General features: G+C 39.7%; 1 protein-coding gene across 1 annotated transcript; it reads right to left on the minus strand.

The window, feature by feature from the left end:
- Positions 1-2,097: 2,097 nt before the first annotated feature.
- On the minus strand, positions 2,098-13,031 carry LOC137802170 (clathrin interactor 1-like). Its single transcript, XM_068599804.1, has 12 exons — positions 12,834-13,031; positions 8,976-9,080; positions 8,637-8,733; positions 8,342-8,450; positions 7,725-7,913; positions 6,903-7,071; positions 6,400-6,610; positions 6,227-6,308; positions 6,006-6,083; positions 3,689-4,005; positions 3,131-3,314; positions 2,098-2,916 (listed from the first exon to the last, which is right to left on the minus strand). The coding sequence occupies exons 1-12, from the start codon at positions 12,872-12,874 to the stop codon at positions 2,534-2,536; spliced, it is 1,965 nt and encodes a 654-aa protein (XP_068455905.1). The 5' UTR covers positions 12,875-13,031; the 3' UTR covers positions 2,098-2,533.
- Between the last annotated feature and the right edge of the window lie 1,259 nt (positions 13,032-14,290).

The raw sequence follows: 14,290 nt of genomic DNA on the forward strand, positions 1-14,290 counted from the left end.
GTTCTGGGCTTCAATCTGGCATCTGGAGTGTGATTGTTTAAACGGTCGGTTGCCCAAACAACAACAGCACATTGTTGAACATTCAGGTGAATGAACAATCTCGCTATTTATCTATATTTACCAGCTAAATGGGATGAACGTAACTTCTATATAATAAAAAAAAGCACAAAAGCAATTTGTGATTCTGTATTATTTTTCTGTGAACTGTTATATACTCAGCCTATAAGTATTTATTTCATACTTGTAGCCTATTATTATTAAATGTTATATCATATACTTTACTATCCATTACAGTAAACCAGCATACTATACCATATTCCATTTGATATTCAGCTATACTGCGGCACTGTATTATTATTACTAGTTCTACTATATTGCACCTGTGCTACCTTATCAAACAATGCTATATTATACTATAGTATGTTAATGTTATACAACATACTATGCTTCTATTTTGGGATGTTGTTACTGACAACACTAAGTCATATTCCTATTATTGATCATTTTGTATTATTCTGATGTGCAGCATACCAGATGTGATGCTATGTATCATACCTTTACCTCTTAACTTTCTCTTTATATGCTCTTGTTCATTCTTATTTCTATTTATTTCATTTCTGTCTTTCTGCTGCTGAATCACCTGAATCCCCCTCTCAAGATCAACACAGATTTATCTCATTTATCTTGTCTATGTACATTAGTCTACACTTGGAAAAAAGGAGATTAAATCTTTAATGTTATAATTTAATTTCAAATGAAGTACAGAAAATAGAGTACAATCAAACAAAACAAGCTGTACTGGGAAAAAAAAAAGAAAAAAGAAAAAAAACATGGTTCCCGTCAACTAAATTATGTTGTTAGTAGCTCCCGTATGAACATAACCTTACAACTAACAACAAACTAACAAAATATTAAACTAGTAACTATGGAATCATTCCTCTGAGAGTAACAAAATAAAGATTTGGTCATTTGGAGTGAAGTGCCTCATAAAATGACAATAGGCTCTGCTTAGCTGTTTGCACATCAAACTGAGACAACTATACCCATAAACAAAGTCACACACTCATCTATTCTTTTCTCACGCACACTTCACTCAAGACCCCACACACCCATTAGATTGGTCTCAACTAGCCTTAGAAATCATTTATTAAAACTCAGCTAACAAAAAAATGTCCTCCAATGTATCTAATCCATGTGAATATTTTAGTACATTTTGTGAGCTGCAGGCTAAAAAATGTTTGCTGGCAAAAATTGTTTGTAATTAAAGGTACATTGCTGGGTTGACCCACACATTCTGAGGTATAGAGGATTGTAATGTTCAGTCTTGTAGATGGTGACCCTCGTTGACCTCTTATCCCGAAGCCAGTTGGTAAATACTTTTAAAAAAAACACCCAAAAAACATTATCCTTTACCTCTATCCATAAACAGTGTCTGTATAAAAAGTACACGCGACAGAAGAGATCTATGTGGGTAAAAAAAGCAATACTTTAGATAAAGTTGTTTGTCCTACAACATCATTGCCCCCCAATGTGTCACTGCATCAAAATAAACTCTATCAATGATTAGTATTCCAAATAAAATTCTGATGTAAACTTTTGTCAGGCAATAATCTAACAGAGGCATTCAAAATGGAAAGTAGAGGAAAATTGTCACTTTTAATGAACTGATTATTATACTATAAAGAGCCCAGCAGTATTTTAGGGACATTTGTTCTGAGCAGTTCAAGGTTTTACTCATATTGTCTTTTAAACATCAATACAACTGGGGGTGTCCTACTTTACATTGAGTTACTGTGAACTGCTTCAGTCCTTATAAAAAGAGGAATGGGGAGGAAGAGCATGTAATACGCAATTCATCCTCCCCAACATGTCTCAAGAATAAATACACCAGACAGTGTTATCCCAAGGCATAGACCCATTCTGCCCTCTGCTGGAAGACCAGAGTATGGATTCAGTATGCACCAGCAACATTTTGTAACTGTTATACTGTTTGCACAAAGAGTGAAGAAAGTAGAACATGGCAATAATGCAATGGCTTACATTTTACGATTAAGTTTGGTTGAAATTATTTAAAACATAATATCTCAGGCCAAAATGTATAATTAAGAAAGCAGTGGCATTTTTATTGGAGTAAATCCAACCGATTGATTTTTTGTACATTTACAGGGGAAAAAAACTTTTTTGCAGTGATTTTTTGTGTGAAGGAGGACATACTGTAGTTCATATATAAAAAGCTGCTAAAGATGAGGAGCTTTTCCTTACAAGAAAGTAATGACTCGCGGATGTGGGTTGACAGCTTCCCTGTTCTTCCCTGCTCTGTGTGGCATAAGTTCAACATCAAATGTGTCAAGGGCCGCAGTAGGCACTCCTCTACCTCCGAGATCATGTCAACAGACTGGGATCACTGGTGCCAGCTCACCAAAGACAGCAGAAGCAGACAGAGAAACATGCAAGGTTGTCTTCAAGTACAGCAGTCCTCTGGTTCACACTCTCAAAATGTCAGACATGCACACTCACACACATTTGTACTCCTTCATTTCCCAAAGCTGCCAAAGTTAGCGAAAGCATCCTGTTTGGGTGGAACCACGGCTGGGGTGATGGAGTGTGCTAGGCCCACCCCCAATCCTGGCACTCCCATGCCAGCCATACCACCCATCATCACTGGAGTGGCCATGCCCATATTCATGCTTATGTTCATTCCCATCATGCCTTGGTTTACAGGAATTCCCCCCATCCCCATGGTTCCTGTGGTCATTGAAGGGGGCATACTTGATGCCAAGGAAACAGGCATGCCCATCGTCATTGTGTTGCTTGCCATCATGGGATTGGCTGGTGGTCTGCTGGGTGTAACGTGGGGCGGAGAGCTAAGGTTCAGTCCGCCGAAGCTCTGGGTCAACAGGTTAACTGGAGGTACTCCTGCACAGACACATATGGTCAGGGAGGAGTTAATCCACTCTGTTCAACCACTTGGGTTGTTCAGAGAGTTACACTGACCAGTCTGATCTAAACAATGTATATTTCAAATGTTTACGAGATACGCAGCAGGATATGGATTGACCACCTTTTAAATGTTTTAAAAACAATTTATATATACTGTATATAGAAAATGAATCAGTGTAGAAGACAATACCTTGTTGCTGGATGATATTGTTGAGTGTGGGCGGTGTCTTAGTGGGGTTGAGGCTTGCTGATAGGAAGTCCAGACTGATGTTGACGGAGGGGTCAGACCAGGTTGACCCTAATGATCCTGGACCTCCAACACCAACCTTCTGCTGCTGTCCTATGGGCTGCTGAGATGTCATGCCTCCCAAGCTCTAAAATAAATTAAAAAACATATTTTACACAAAGAATATAGTTTTTCCTGACATACACAAGAAAAACAAACATACCGCTAAGAGCCCAAAAGCAAAAATAGAAAGCAATTACCAGTTTAAAAATGGCTTCTAACCTCTATATACATTGAACATTTTAATAAAAAACATTCTTTAAGGGTGTGCTGACATACATCTTTGATTAAGTTTGCAGAATTGCTAAATGTTTCATTACTTTTCACATTTTCTTTCAAATGGTGGAACACAGTGGAAGTTTCTGGGATATTCTTTCAGTGGAATTCATTCTCTTTAACATTTTCAGATTTTCATACAGTTTAAGACAAACAAGTTCTCCCTGTGAAATATACTGTACTTACCTGTTGAGAGCGAGAAAGAGGCATGGTTGGCATTGCAACAGAGGCTCCTGGTGTTGCACCTCCCAGAGAGAAAGTCATGCTCTGAGAGGCACTAAGTGTTGTATGTGGATTGGTTAGTTGATGGTTTACTCCACCCATCAGGTCAAAGAGCTCGGTAGAAGGTGGGGCAGTATTAGAGACTTTGGCTGTGGTTGACTGGACACTGCCAAAAAGGTCAGTGATGGGCTGGGAGGGACCAGAGCGCGACGAAACTGGTGTATTGGCTGAGAAAGCATTCCAATCCCCAAATTCTCCATTTCCATTGGATGGTGCAGCAGCTGTCCACAAAAGAGTTGTGACATGTTTATATGTGATTGGAACATTCATCTTGGATTTTGACAGAACTGTCCAACTGTGACCTTCATTTATACTCATATTCTACAAATCCAAACCCCCAAAAATTCGAAATAACTACATGGCTTTTTTTCATGATGGATTTTCACACTTAACCAGTTTGGTTTAGCGAGATGGAAAATAGTCATATTTTAGTAGGAAACATTTTGGGTATAACTCACAGGGGCGGATTGGCCATAGGGAGTACCGGGAGTTTTCCCGGTGAGGCCGGTCAGTAATGGGCCAGCACGGCAGTGGCTGATTTTTTTTCTTTTTTTTTTGTACATAAAGACGCATTGTTAAGCGAGTAAACTGACATGGTAAACGCGACGCAAATATTCGTGCCGCGTTCGATGTGAACACAGCGGCCCAGTGGCCGTATGAAAGGCCCAGTAGTCAATACTGACGCTGCTAAGAGCAGAAATATAATAAACATGTTTGGTAGAGGCAGTAGAGAGAGAGAGAGAGACGATGGTGACGACGACAAATACGAGCTGCCGGACGGCTCCAGTCCCGCCTGTCACTACGTCTTACCCGGATACAACACATACAAAAGATACGTTTTTTTGATTGGCTGTAGCCATTTCTTTTTTTTTTTGATTGCCTGATGAGTGGCTCCTCACTGGAGGAGGGAGGAAGGGGGCACTTGAGAGCCCTGCGTCGGCCAGTGAAAGTGAGGCTGCATACGTATTAGGGGTTTTCAAACATATTCCGTAATTCCTAATACTATTTCTCTACTTTTCACGTCCAGGTTTGAGCCCAATACATCATCTCTCTCACCAGAGACCCCAAGCCCACCCATTGATTATATAATTGATATTATTCAGTATAGTAGTTTTATTAAGGGCTTGTGTGATTATATGTAAAGTACATTAACGGACCAAGTTGGCACAGTATCTGCACGTGGATTATGGTGGGCCAGTCTGGACCAAAAAGTCCAGGGCCAAATTTTTGTCCCGGTCCAGGCCTGATAACTCATGAGCATTAAGTATATAAAAAAACGACGATATTGTGGCGGTTGCATTGTTACAATAGCTTTCTCTCACATAGCGAACCGCATAAAATGGGTGCGTCTTGTGGTCGACCCCACGTCAAGGCCGTTAAAGTTTTGTTTCACAACCTAGGCTCATAAGGATCTTGAGATCATCCTTGAACACAATTGAAGTCGATCGCATTAATATTGTAGAAGGAGTTAGCAATAGTAAAAATGCAAATAAAAGGCAAAAAATTACAAAAATCCCAAATTGGCCGAATTACTGTAGCGCCCATGTGTTTAAATTGCACGACTGATTTATTGCATGTTAAGGGGTGCATTGTGCACATATTCTGAAATTGTAGTATTGAAAAACAAGACACGCAAACTAAGAGGATAATTGGTCGTTATCTCCTAAACGGAATGAAAGTTTTAGTAGGCGGACTTTATGTGTCTGGCTTCTTTGTAGACTGTGTGGAGATGGACATGTATGAATTTTTTCAAGCGGGTGAGGGGTGTCCCTGGTCCAACTTCTAGGGGGTGCTAGAGAGACATTTTCTTTTACACAAATATGACGTCTATATCATATGTCTATTTTCACTGGGCCTGACATGCTTGCAAAATTGAGTGAGCTTTCAAGTATGGCAAGTAGAAAAATAAAAATGATAAAACGGCAGAATAATAAGATTCATTGCAATTTCAAAAAGTGGTGGGAGAGGAGCAAATATCCTGGTTAGTATAATCATTGGAACCCTGGTGTGAAACAACAACTGCTACAAAAGGAGGGTCTTGGTTCACACAGACTATGGTACGGTGTGTTTGTGATATGAAATTAAAATAAAAAAGAGCAAACACTAAGATTAAACAATGTATAGTTTCCTCTCTTGGTCCGAACTACATTAACCAGAGTACAAGTCTGAAAGCACCTCCAGATTACCACAGAAAGAGCTGAGAGTGGCAAAACAGGTTTACCAGTAGAAGCTGGGAGACTGGCAGAGGCTGCAGGAGAGGAGAAGTCAGCAAAGCCACCAATGAGGTCTGAAGTGCCACCTGGATGAAAGGACACACACATGTATGTATTCACAAACTCTTGTCCAACAAAGAGTAGCACAAAACCAGCCAGATTTTAAAAAACACCTTCTTGGTCTTCATTTTTTCCATACATTTGTGTGTGTGTAAAGGTGTGTAACTACCTGTTGCAGTGCTCTGATTGGATAAAGGGTCAATCACAAGCAGGTCAGCTAGACCGCTACTGGAAGACTGCCTGGCTGATGACTAAAGATAAAAATAAAAAGACACGGGGATTCAATGTGTACTCTTGAAAAGATATCCAACTTGATTTGGAAAAGCGAGTGTTTGTGAGTACCTTCTCCTCTTGGTCTCCAGTGTAGTGGGCTGCAGCACCCAGGTCCAACGCCTTGCCGCTCGTCGCTCCGCTGCGTTTCCGCGTGGTGGTGGTGGTGGTTTCTGTTGCTTGTGTGATTTGGATGCTCTTTGTCGTGACGGTTTCCTCCTCATCTTTGAACTCAAGGGTTTCCTGCCTGCCGTTTCTTGATGCTCTGTCCTCCTCATTATCACTGTGGCAACCAGACACAATGAAGAAGCAGCTTTTGTTGCGAGGCAATTAATATGTGTCTGTGTGTTTGTTTACGTAATGGATGATCCAAGAGACAAAAGGATTAAATAATTTAAACACATGAGCCCTCTGACGTGCAACAGGTAGGTGCATTCTTTTGATTTGTGCGATAACACCTCTGTTTCCAACCAAGTAAGCATGGAGTTACTTCAGTATACACCCGTAGACCAATTTAAAACAAGCATTCATTCAGATGATGTGTATAATTGTGCAGGAGGACATCGTGCGTTTACCTTATTCTGTCGGGCGAGTCATCTCGTTCCTTTTTCCTGAACTTGTTAATTGTGTCGTCGATAGTGCTGCCTATCTTGTCACTGATCTCTCCGAGCTTCTCGCTGAAGGGGAAGACTCCTCTGCTCTTATCCCAGTCCTCATCCCACTTACTTCGATCCAACTCATTTGCTGGAAGTAAGAACACAAACAAGGACAAAGAGAGAAAGAACTTATAACAAAATATAAGACACTAAACCAACAATAAGATTAGAGCTGCCAATAAATAATTATAATTTCTGATAAATTGTTTGGTCTACAAAATGTCACTCCGAACACACCGTATCAACTCATTTTAAAAAGTTGGACCAAAAAAAATGTTTTGCATTTTTGATTTATAAGTGTTTCAAATGATCAATTTAAATAATATCCTCACACACCAAACATACAAAGTTGCTGTTCTGTGTTTCTGATATTTGAAGACATATTTGGGCCCTTTTTTTTTCGACATTTCTAAACTTGATTATACAAGTGATTAATCAACTAATCAATAACGATATTAAAATTCCTTGTTATTCCTGGAATTTATATGTTATCCTTCGTCTAATTAATTTAAATTCTGCTGGGTTTGGATAGGATAAGTTATTATTAGCAATTTAATCCACATCTCAGTTGAGCTGTCAAAGAAGATGTAGTGAATTACTTACGGGTCTTAACGCCACCGCCTCCTAATCCTCCTCCTCCACTGCCGGCTCCTCCTCCTCCTCCTCCTCTTCCTCCTCCTCCTCCTCCTCCACCACTACCACCACCACCTCCTTCTCCTTCTCCCCCTCCTCCTCCCCCACCTCCTCTTCCTCCTCCGACTCCTCCACATCCTCCTCCATCCATACTGTTAGAGGAGACTCCAATGTATTTATCTTTGTTCTTCTTGGCTTTCTTCCTCTCATCTCTCAGTCTGTCATCGTCCTGGATAAACTCCACCATCTCCTTCACCTTCTGACGCACATTGATGCCCTGATCCTTACCATTCTCATCTGGACAGACAACCACACAGACACACAGAAAAGTAAAACAGGAGGACTACTGGCCAGACTGACATTTGTTGGAGACAGAAACTGTGACATTCTGACCTTCCATCTAGTCAGTGTCACCCACTGTGTAAAGGCAAGGTGTCTGTCTGTCTGAATTAAATGTCAGATAATCCATGAAATTTGCAGAGATTTTAATTGTTCAGAGAGGCTCAATCATAATGGTTGATTGGTGAACCATCACCAGGTCAAAATCAAATGGACAGATGGAAGTTTTACTATACACACTGTATTTATTCTCCTCAGAGGATGAACCATTCTACTTTGGTTATTCAGTGATGTTTCTGACAGCGTGTAATTTGCACACAATTAATTTAAAATGAAAGAATAGAAAGAGAAAGCGCTAGCTAGCTAATATGTATTTAAAGACTCACCAATTAAGTGGTAGTTTTCTAGAGATCGCAGGTCGTAGATGTGTTCTCTGGCACTGGTGACGACTCTTTCAGACCCATTCCTGATCAGGTAGGCCAGCAGCAGTAAAGCCTGGAAGAGGGGGATAGAGAGAGCTAGTCAGAGATGTGATGATATGCAGGGGATGTAACCAGAACCACTCAGGGAGGAATTATCTTACGTAATAAGAATTTACAGTCTTTTGTGCTCCACTTACCGTCCCTTGTCTTAAACTCAGCTTATTTATGCCAAACAACCTGCCTACCAGTGTGACCATACCTTGTAGACGCGTCTCCAGTTTTTCTTGTTATCCTTAAGCATCCTGGTCCACAACATGTTCATCACCTCTGGGAACTGCTCATACATAAAAGTAGATCTACACAAACACACAGTAAAAAATTATATTGTGCGGGGAAAACCCATATAGGTAATCCAACGTATAATCAGGTGAAGTGACCGGAGCATTACTCGTCTTCTGATTATAACTATTTTCTTCTTCTGAATAAACAATTCGTGTGCAGTTGTGTCTCATAAAACAACACAGTTTACCTCTTACCTTATTGGTAATTTACATGTTTTCGCATGCACATACTAAAACTGTGTACGCGTTACACATACTTGGCTATTTCTCCCATTAGTTGACCGGAGGGTCCCCAGGGGTCATCATTGGTGGCCTCTCTCACCTTGGACTCAATCTCCGAGTAGTTCATCACCACATTGGTGCTGTTGACACAAACATTTATTTTTTCATCATTACTACAATTAAATATCTGTAGCACCATCAGTATTTTAATTATATAAAAATGACACCATGTGGCTTTACTTTCTTGTCATTCTGTTGACTTAATGTGAACGCAGAGCTTTTTATTGTCAGTCTTTCGATTAGTCAGCCATGCTGGTTATCAGCAAATGTTCTGTGCTGATTCCCTTCACACAGCACTTAACCCATTTCCAGAGGTCAGGCAGACCGAAACACAGACAATCAAAAGCCCACACAGTGATATATTTACAGAGTAGAACACACACAAATTTAATGAGGGTGACTCTCAAATGACAAACAATCCCTCTGGTTAGCAGAGCATCATCATCATGTCTAACTTTGACACTCTACACACAACGTAGATGTTTCCCTACTGATACGAATGGCAACACCTCACTCATGCAGCGCACACACACATACTAAAGCTGACAATAACTTTGTAAAACAGAATTATTACAACAAATAGCTACATTCATGCAGGTGTCATAATACATAGTAAAATCAAGTAAGACCAGGTGAATCTCAGCTCACTGAATTATAAATGACTGCTTCCTAAAAGCCTGTCTCGACCGCTGCATTTCAAAATGTCAGGCATGCAGACATACACGTGTGAGTAAATCAGCCAGGTAAACACAGCCAACACTCCCCATCCGCAATGTCTGCCTCCTGTACACTTTGTTTTGTGGGCTCACGAGCTGCTGTTTGTGTTCCTGTGTGCATGTTGCATCTTTTGATGGGTGTGGTTTGCTCTACAGACGCCTGGCAAAAAAACACAGCCAAAGCACTGCAACGTGAAACGTATCTCTCTCTGCCCTGACCTCCCTCCTCAAACTGCCATTTTCCCTTTATTTTATGCTCCTCGCGTCTGCCAATCTCACGCTCCCATCATTTCTCTGTCATTCCACAGCATCTTTCCTCTCTGTCTCGTTCACCTCTGAGCTCAACCACCCTCCCAGCAAAATAACATAAGAGGCATCTTCAGTACAGGAGCTGCCATCGACTGTGTTATTGACAGCACAGACAGACACAGACAGCAAGAACACCATAATATCTTGACTCTTAATCTGCAGGAAAAGCAAGGCAACGGCTGCACGCTCTATTGAAGTAGATCAATAATAGAGTGTATTCATCATGCCCAGCCAGGCACAAACAACAGCCGATGGGAGCTGGTGTCTATTACTCCATCTAAAGCTCTGTTGAGCTCACCATCCGTGTACTTCTGTCGAGTATATTCACTTGTCTTATTTCTTTTCTTCAGTCTTCTCACTCATCTTTCCTTAATGCAACTTTCCTTTTTATCTACTTACTCTTTCGTCCATATCACATTTACAATATAATGGGTCGTTTAAAGAGCAGAACCAACCGGGGACTGTAAAGATTGTAGGGTCTCAAACTGTTCGCAGACAAACAGAAAGGAATGAAAATGTAAATGTGGCAAATAAAGAAATGCTTAGAAAAAAATGAGAGCATCAGCATCCCTAAAATGAAAAGATATTTTTGGCATGCTGTGCCCTGCTTGTCATTGGGCAACATGTTTGCACACAGTATGTATCCAATAGTAGCCTGCAATTAACCTTGTTTGCGCGATTATTATCAAAATGCAAGTGCACATTAACAACCCAAAGGGAGATGAAACCTTCACATTGTAGTTATGCACCTCATATACAAAACATAGTACAAGATCAAGATAACTGAAAAACTGCAACACTGTAACTTAATGGGATGGTAACTAGCTGACATGTTTTGTGTTAAAAAAATTAACTCCCTGGCCACTTTATTACACCTAAACAATCTATGCTTTTGCAAAGCTTATAATGATCAATTTTAGCAGACACAAACTCAACAAAGGGTTGATTTACCTACATGGTATATTTATTACTGAGGTTGTAATTAGTGGTGGTGTTGTACCCAAATGCATTTCTAGTAACTGAATAAACAAATAGTCTAAATGTAATAACCGCATGGTGAAGTCTATTATAAATAATATTAAGTATTTTATTATTAAATTAAGAACTTTAGTACACATTGATAATATTTTCTGCAAAATTTAAGTTACTATGTGCTTGTTAGTATTAATTTAAACAACATGATTGTGTATATGATTCCATTGAAAGATAAAAATTACAATTTTAAAGTATTGGCCAGCCATATTTTGCACTATTATCAATATTAGTCCAAGACTGGCAGAAGCTAGAGTATAGATAAAAACAATAGAAACAATCAACTTTAAGGAAGCTCACGGGTAATTTGCTGAAGAAAAAAGGAAAAACAATATTATTGCAAATTCAAATTAAGTCAATGCTGTATTGATGAAATTGAGGTATGATGTCAATCCCAGAATAAACTGACTGGAAGAGATGAGAATCAGTGTTTAGGAGAAGTATCGAAAAAGTTTATGTGTGACAGCAGACGGACCAATAACAGTTCGGCTGTAAGGGCACTGTTTTTATGAGATGAGGGTGTTCTTTCATCAGTCAACATAATGACTCTATAGTAAGTTCCTTTGAGATTAGTTTGAATTGAACCAACATTATTAATGACACTATAATCATTACAACTTTAGAATATGTATGTTTTACCTTGGTCCAGTCTATTTCATTCTTTCAAGTAGGCAGAGAGCTGCAAAAAAACAGCCAACTTCCTTCTTTGTGTACATATACTTCGTCAATGATTCGGATCCTGGTTACTCTATGAAACATATGATGACAGCTTGCTTTTGTCAAGCAACTTAAATCTGATTGTATTGTATCTCCCACAAACCTAGTCCTCTGGATAGTGACACCATCCTCATCAAAAGTTGTTTACTTGGTTATTAAATATAACGACCCATTACTTACACTGGTGTACATAGTCTTCTTATGTAAACAAACTAAAATCATCTGGGCATCTTCTAATTTGGTGTAGATTTTGGTTTACTCAACAGAGATATATACATGTACTCAGTACGCCTCTTGTAACAAACAGGACAGGCTGCTGTTGTTCTCCCCCTCCTCCTGTTACAGTATAATGACTATACCCTGCACACTGTGTACACTATCACAAAGAATCACGCATAGTTCAGTGCTCAGATAAACAACACGAAGTAGAAAAGGCTGCAACACCAGCGTCCTCTACAAAAAGTATGATGTTTCTCCAACCAGCTTTGTTGCCTGAGCTGTCATGGGCCATGGGCTTCGGTCGAGACATCGTTGGTCGCTAATTGGCAGGGAATGTACTATCCGTAATTATTTTTGCCTTTTCTGATTGCTTCGCTGTCTACTCGGGGAATAATGTCAGGTGGACGCATGGTGGAGGTTGCAGGCATCGCAGGGTCGACACAGGGCGTGATTCTGCAGCGGCACCAACACAAACACTACATAGAGCCGACATGGGATGCGCGATGCTAGCGGAATTAGCGAACTGGTTAGCTTTGTTGTAGGTCGTAAACAAACGAATCGACGGTGTGCAATGTTGTCTCTTTTCCCCCCACGTTTAGTAAACACGTGATGGAAATGTAAAGTAGGACAAGCCATCGCAAAGCGCACGTCTATATTTATGCCACAGGGTTGAAGATTGGCAGCTACAGCTAGTCGGGGCAAACAGCTGAGGAGCTATCGCCGTGACGTCACGGCCTGTATCCGTTGCTGATGCTGCCTGACTAACGTTAGCCGGTTAGCATAGCAGCCACTTAGCGGTTTAACTCGTGCAGACGGCTCCGCCTGCTCCTCCGTACTCACGCTTTGTCCACCAGCTCTCGGACTTTCCACATATTCAGCATCTCCGCACGGAACTGCGGGCTCGCCGCCTCGATAAATGCGTCGCCCCCGTGCCTCTAGGCCCCGCAAGACAGATGAGGTGTCCGGTTACCGACGACAAACCCCCCTACTCCTCTATTAGCTCCCGTAGTACAGCGGCCGCTGCGGTTAACGGTTCGCCCCCAGTTGCTACGGAAACGTCGTTCGCTGTCTACGTCACGGGAGCGTCGAGATGGTCCCTCGCTCACAGACTGTTTCATATGTTTATGTATCATAAAGTATCATATGTTTATGTATCATAAAGTATCATATGTTTATGTATCATAAAGTATCATATGTTTATGTATCATAATGTATCATATGTTTATGTATCTTATGTTTATGTATCGTAATGCATTATATGTTAATGTATCATGTGTTCATGTATCATATGTTTATGTCTCATATGTTTATGTATCATAATGTATCATATGTTTATGTACCATAATGTATTATATGTTTATGTATCATAATGTATCCTATGTATATGTATCATGTTTCATATGTATCATATGTTTCACATGTATCATCTGTATCATGTGTCTTATATGTTCCATATGTATTTGTTTCATATGTATGTACGATATGTTTCATATACTGTATGTTTCACACATATCTTATTTTATATGTATCATTCATATATATAATATATTTCATATATGTATGCAGGAACTATGAGGCAACGGAGATGATACAATCTTTGTTGACTTATCTTCTTGAGGCTCTGCTGAAAAATGACACGTTTTAGGTTATTGTGTCTAAAAACATTGGTCTATTTACTTTAAAACACACAATGTGTAACTTTAGAATGATAAAATGTCAACTTATTTTTCCCTCAATGATAGTTACAGAACTGACATTTAAGTCACATTTGACTAACAGCTGCTGATTTTAAATCACAATTGTGTTATCATGAATGTGTTATTCATAAAATAAAAATGTTTGGTTTTGATTAAATAAATAAAAAGTTGCAGACAAGTATGTATTTCACACAGTAAGAAAATACCGCTCTCCAGTGGCAAAAGTTAAATATAACATCAAAGTGTGCTTACAGACCTTGCAGTAGTTTGACATTTTAGTAGGAGGATGGGCTTAAAAATATAAGTAGGCTATTTTATTAAGATCTTGAGTAAAAAATGTGAGATTTTATATAATTATGCATGCATCGTATTTATTTGAATGAAATGATCACACTGGAAACCCCATATGAGGCTACGTTAAACATGGATCTATTTGGCCAAGAGTGATAATGGTTTATGTCAAACATATTATTCTAAAATGGGCCATTTGGAGTATTTTTACACTGTACAATCTGACTTATTCCTCACTCTTCGGGGCTAACAGGACTGTCTGTTACACAAAATACAAAATATCTGTTAAGTTTAAAACTGAACAGTATA

Source organism: Clinocottus analis, unplaced genomic scaffold (genome assembly GCF_023055335.1).
Source record: "Clinocottus analis isolate CAN_PGR_092001 unplaced genomic scaffold, fCliAna1.0.p SCAF_5, whole genome shotgun sequence".
Lineage (NCBI taxonomy): Eukaryota > Metazoa > Chordata > Actinopteri > Perciformes > Cottidae > Clinocottus > Clinocottus analis.

What these genes read in the sequence shown, in the direction of transcription:
- LOC137802170 (XM_068599804.1), bottom strand. Translation starts at nt 12,874, where the DNA reads ATGCTGAATATGTGGAAAGTCCGAGAGCTGGTGGACAAAGC. An exon ending in AGTCGGAGGAGGAAGAGGAG is followed by an intron (nt 7,072 to 7,724) that starts GTGGGGGAGGAG and finishes TCTTACTTCCAG; the next exon opens with CAAATGAGTTGGATCGAAGT. An exon ending in CAGTCTCCCAGCTTCTACTG is followed by an intron (nt 4,006 to 6,005) that starts GTAAACCTGTTT and finishes TTTTGTGGACAG; the next exon opens with CTGCTGCACCATCCAATGGA.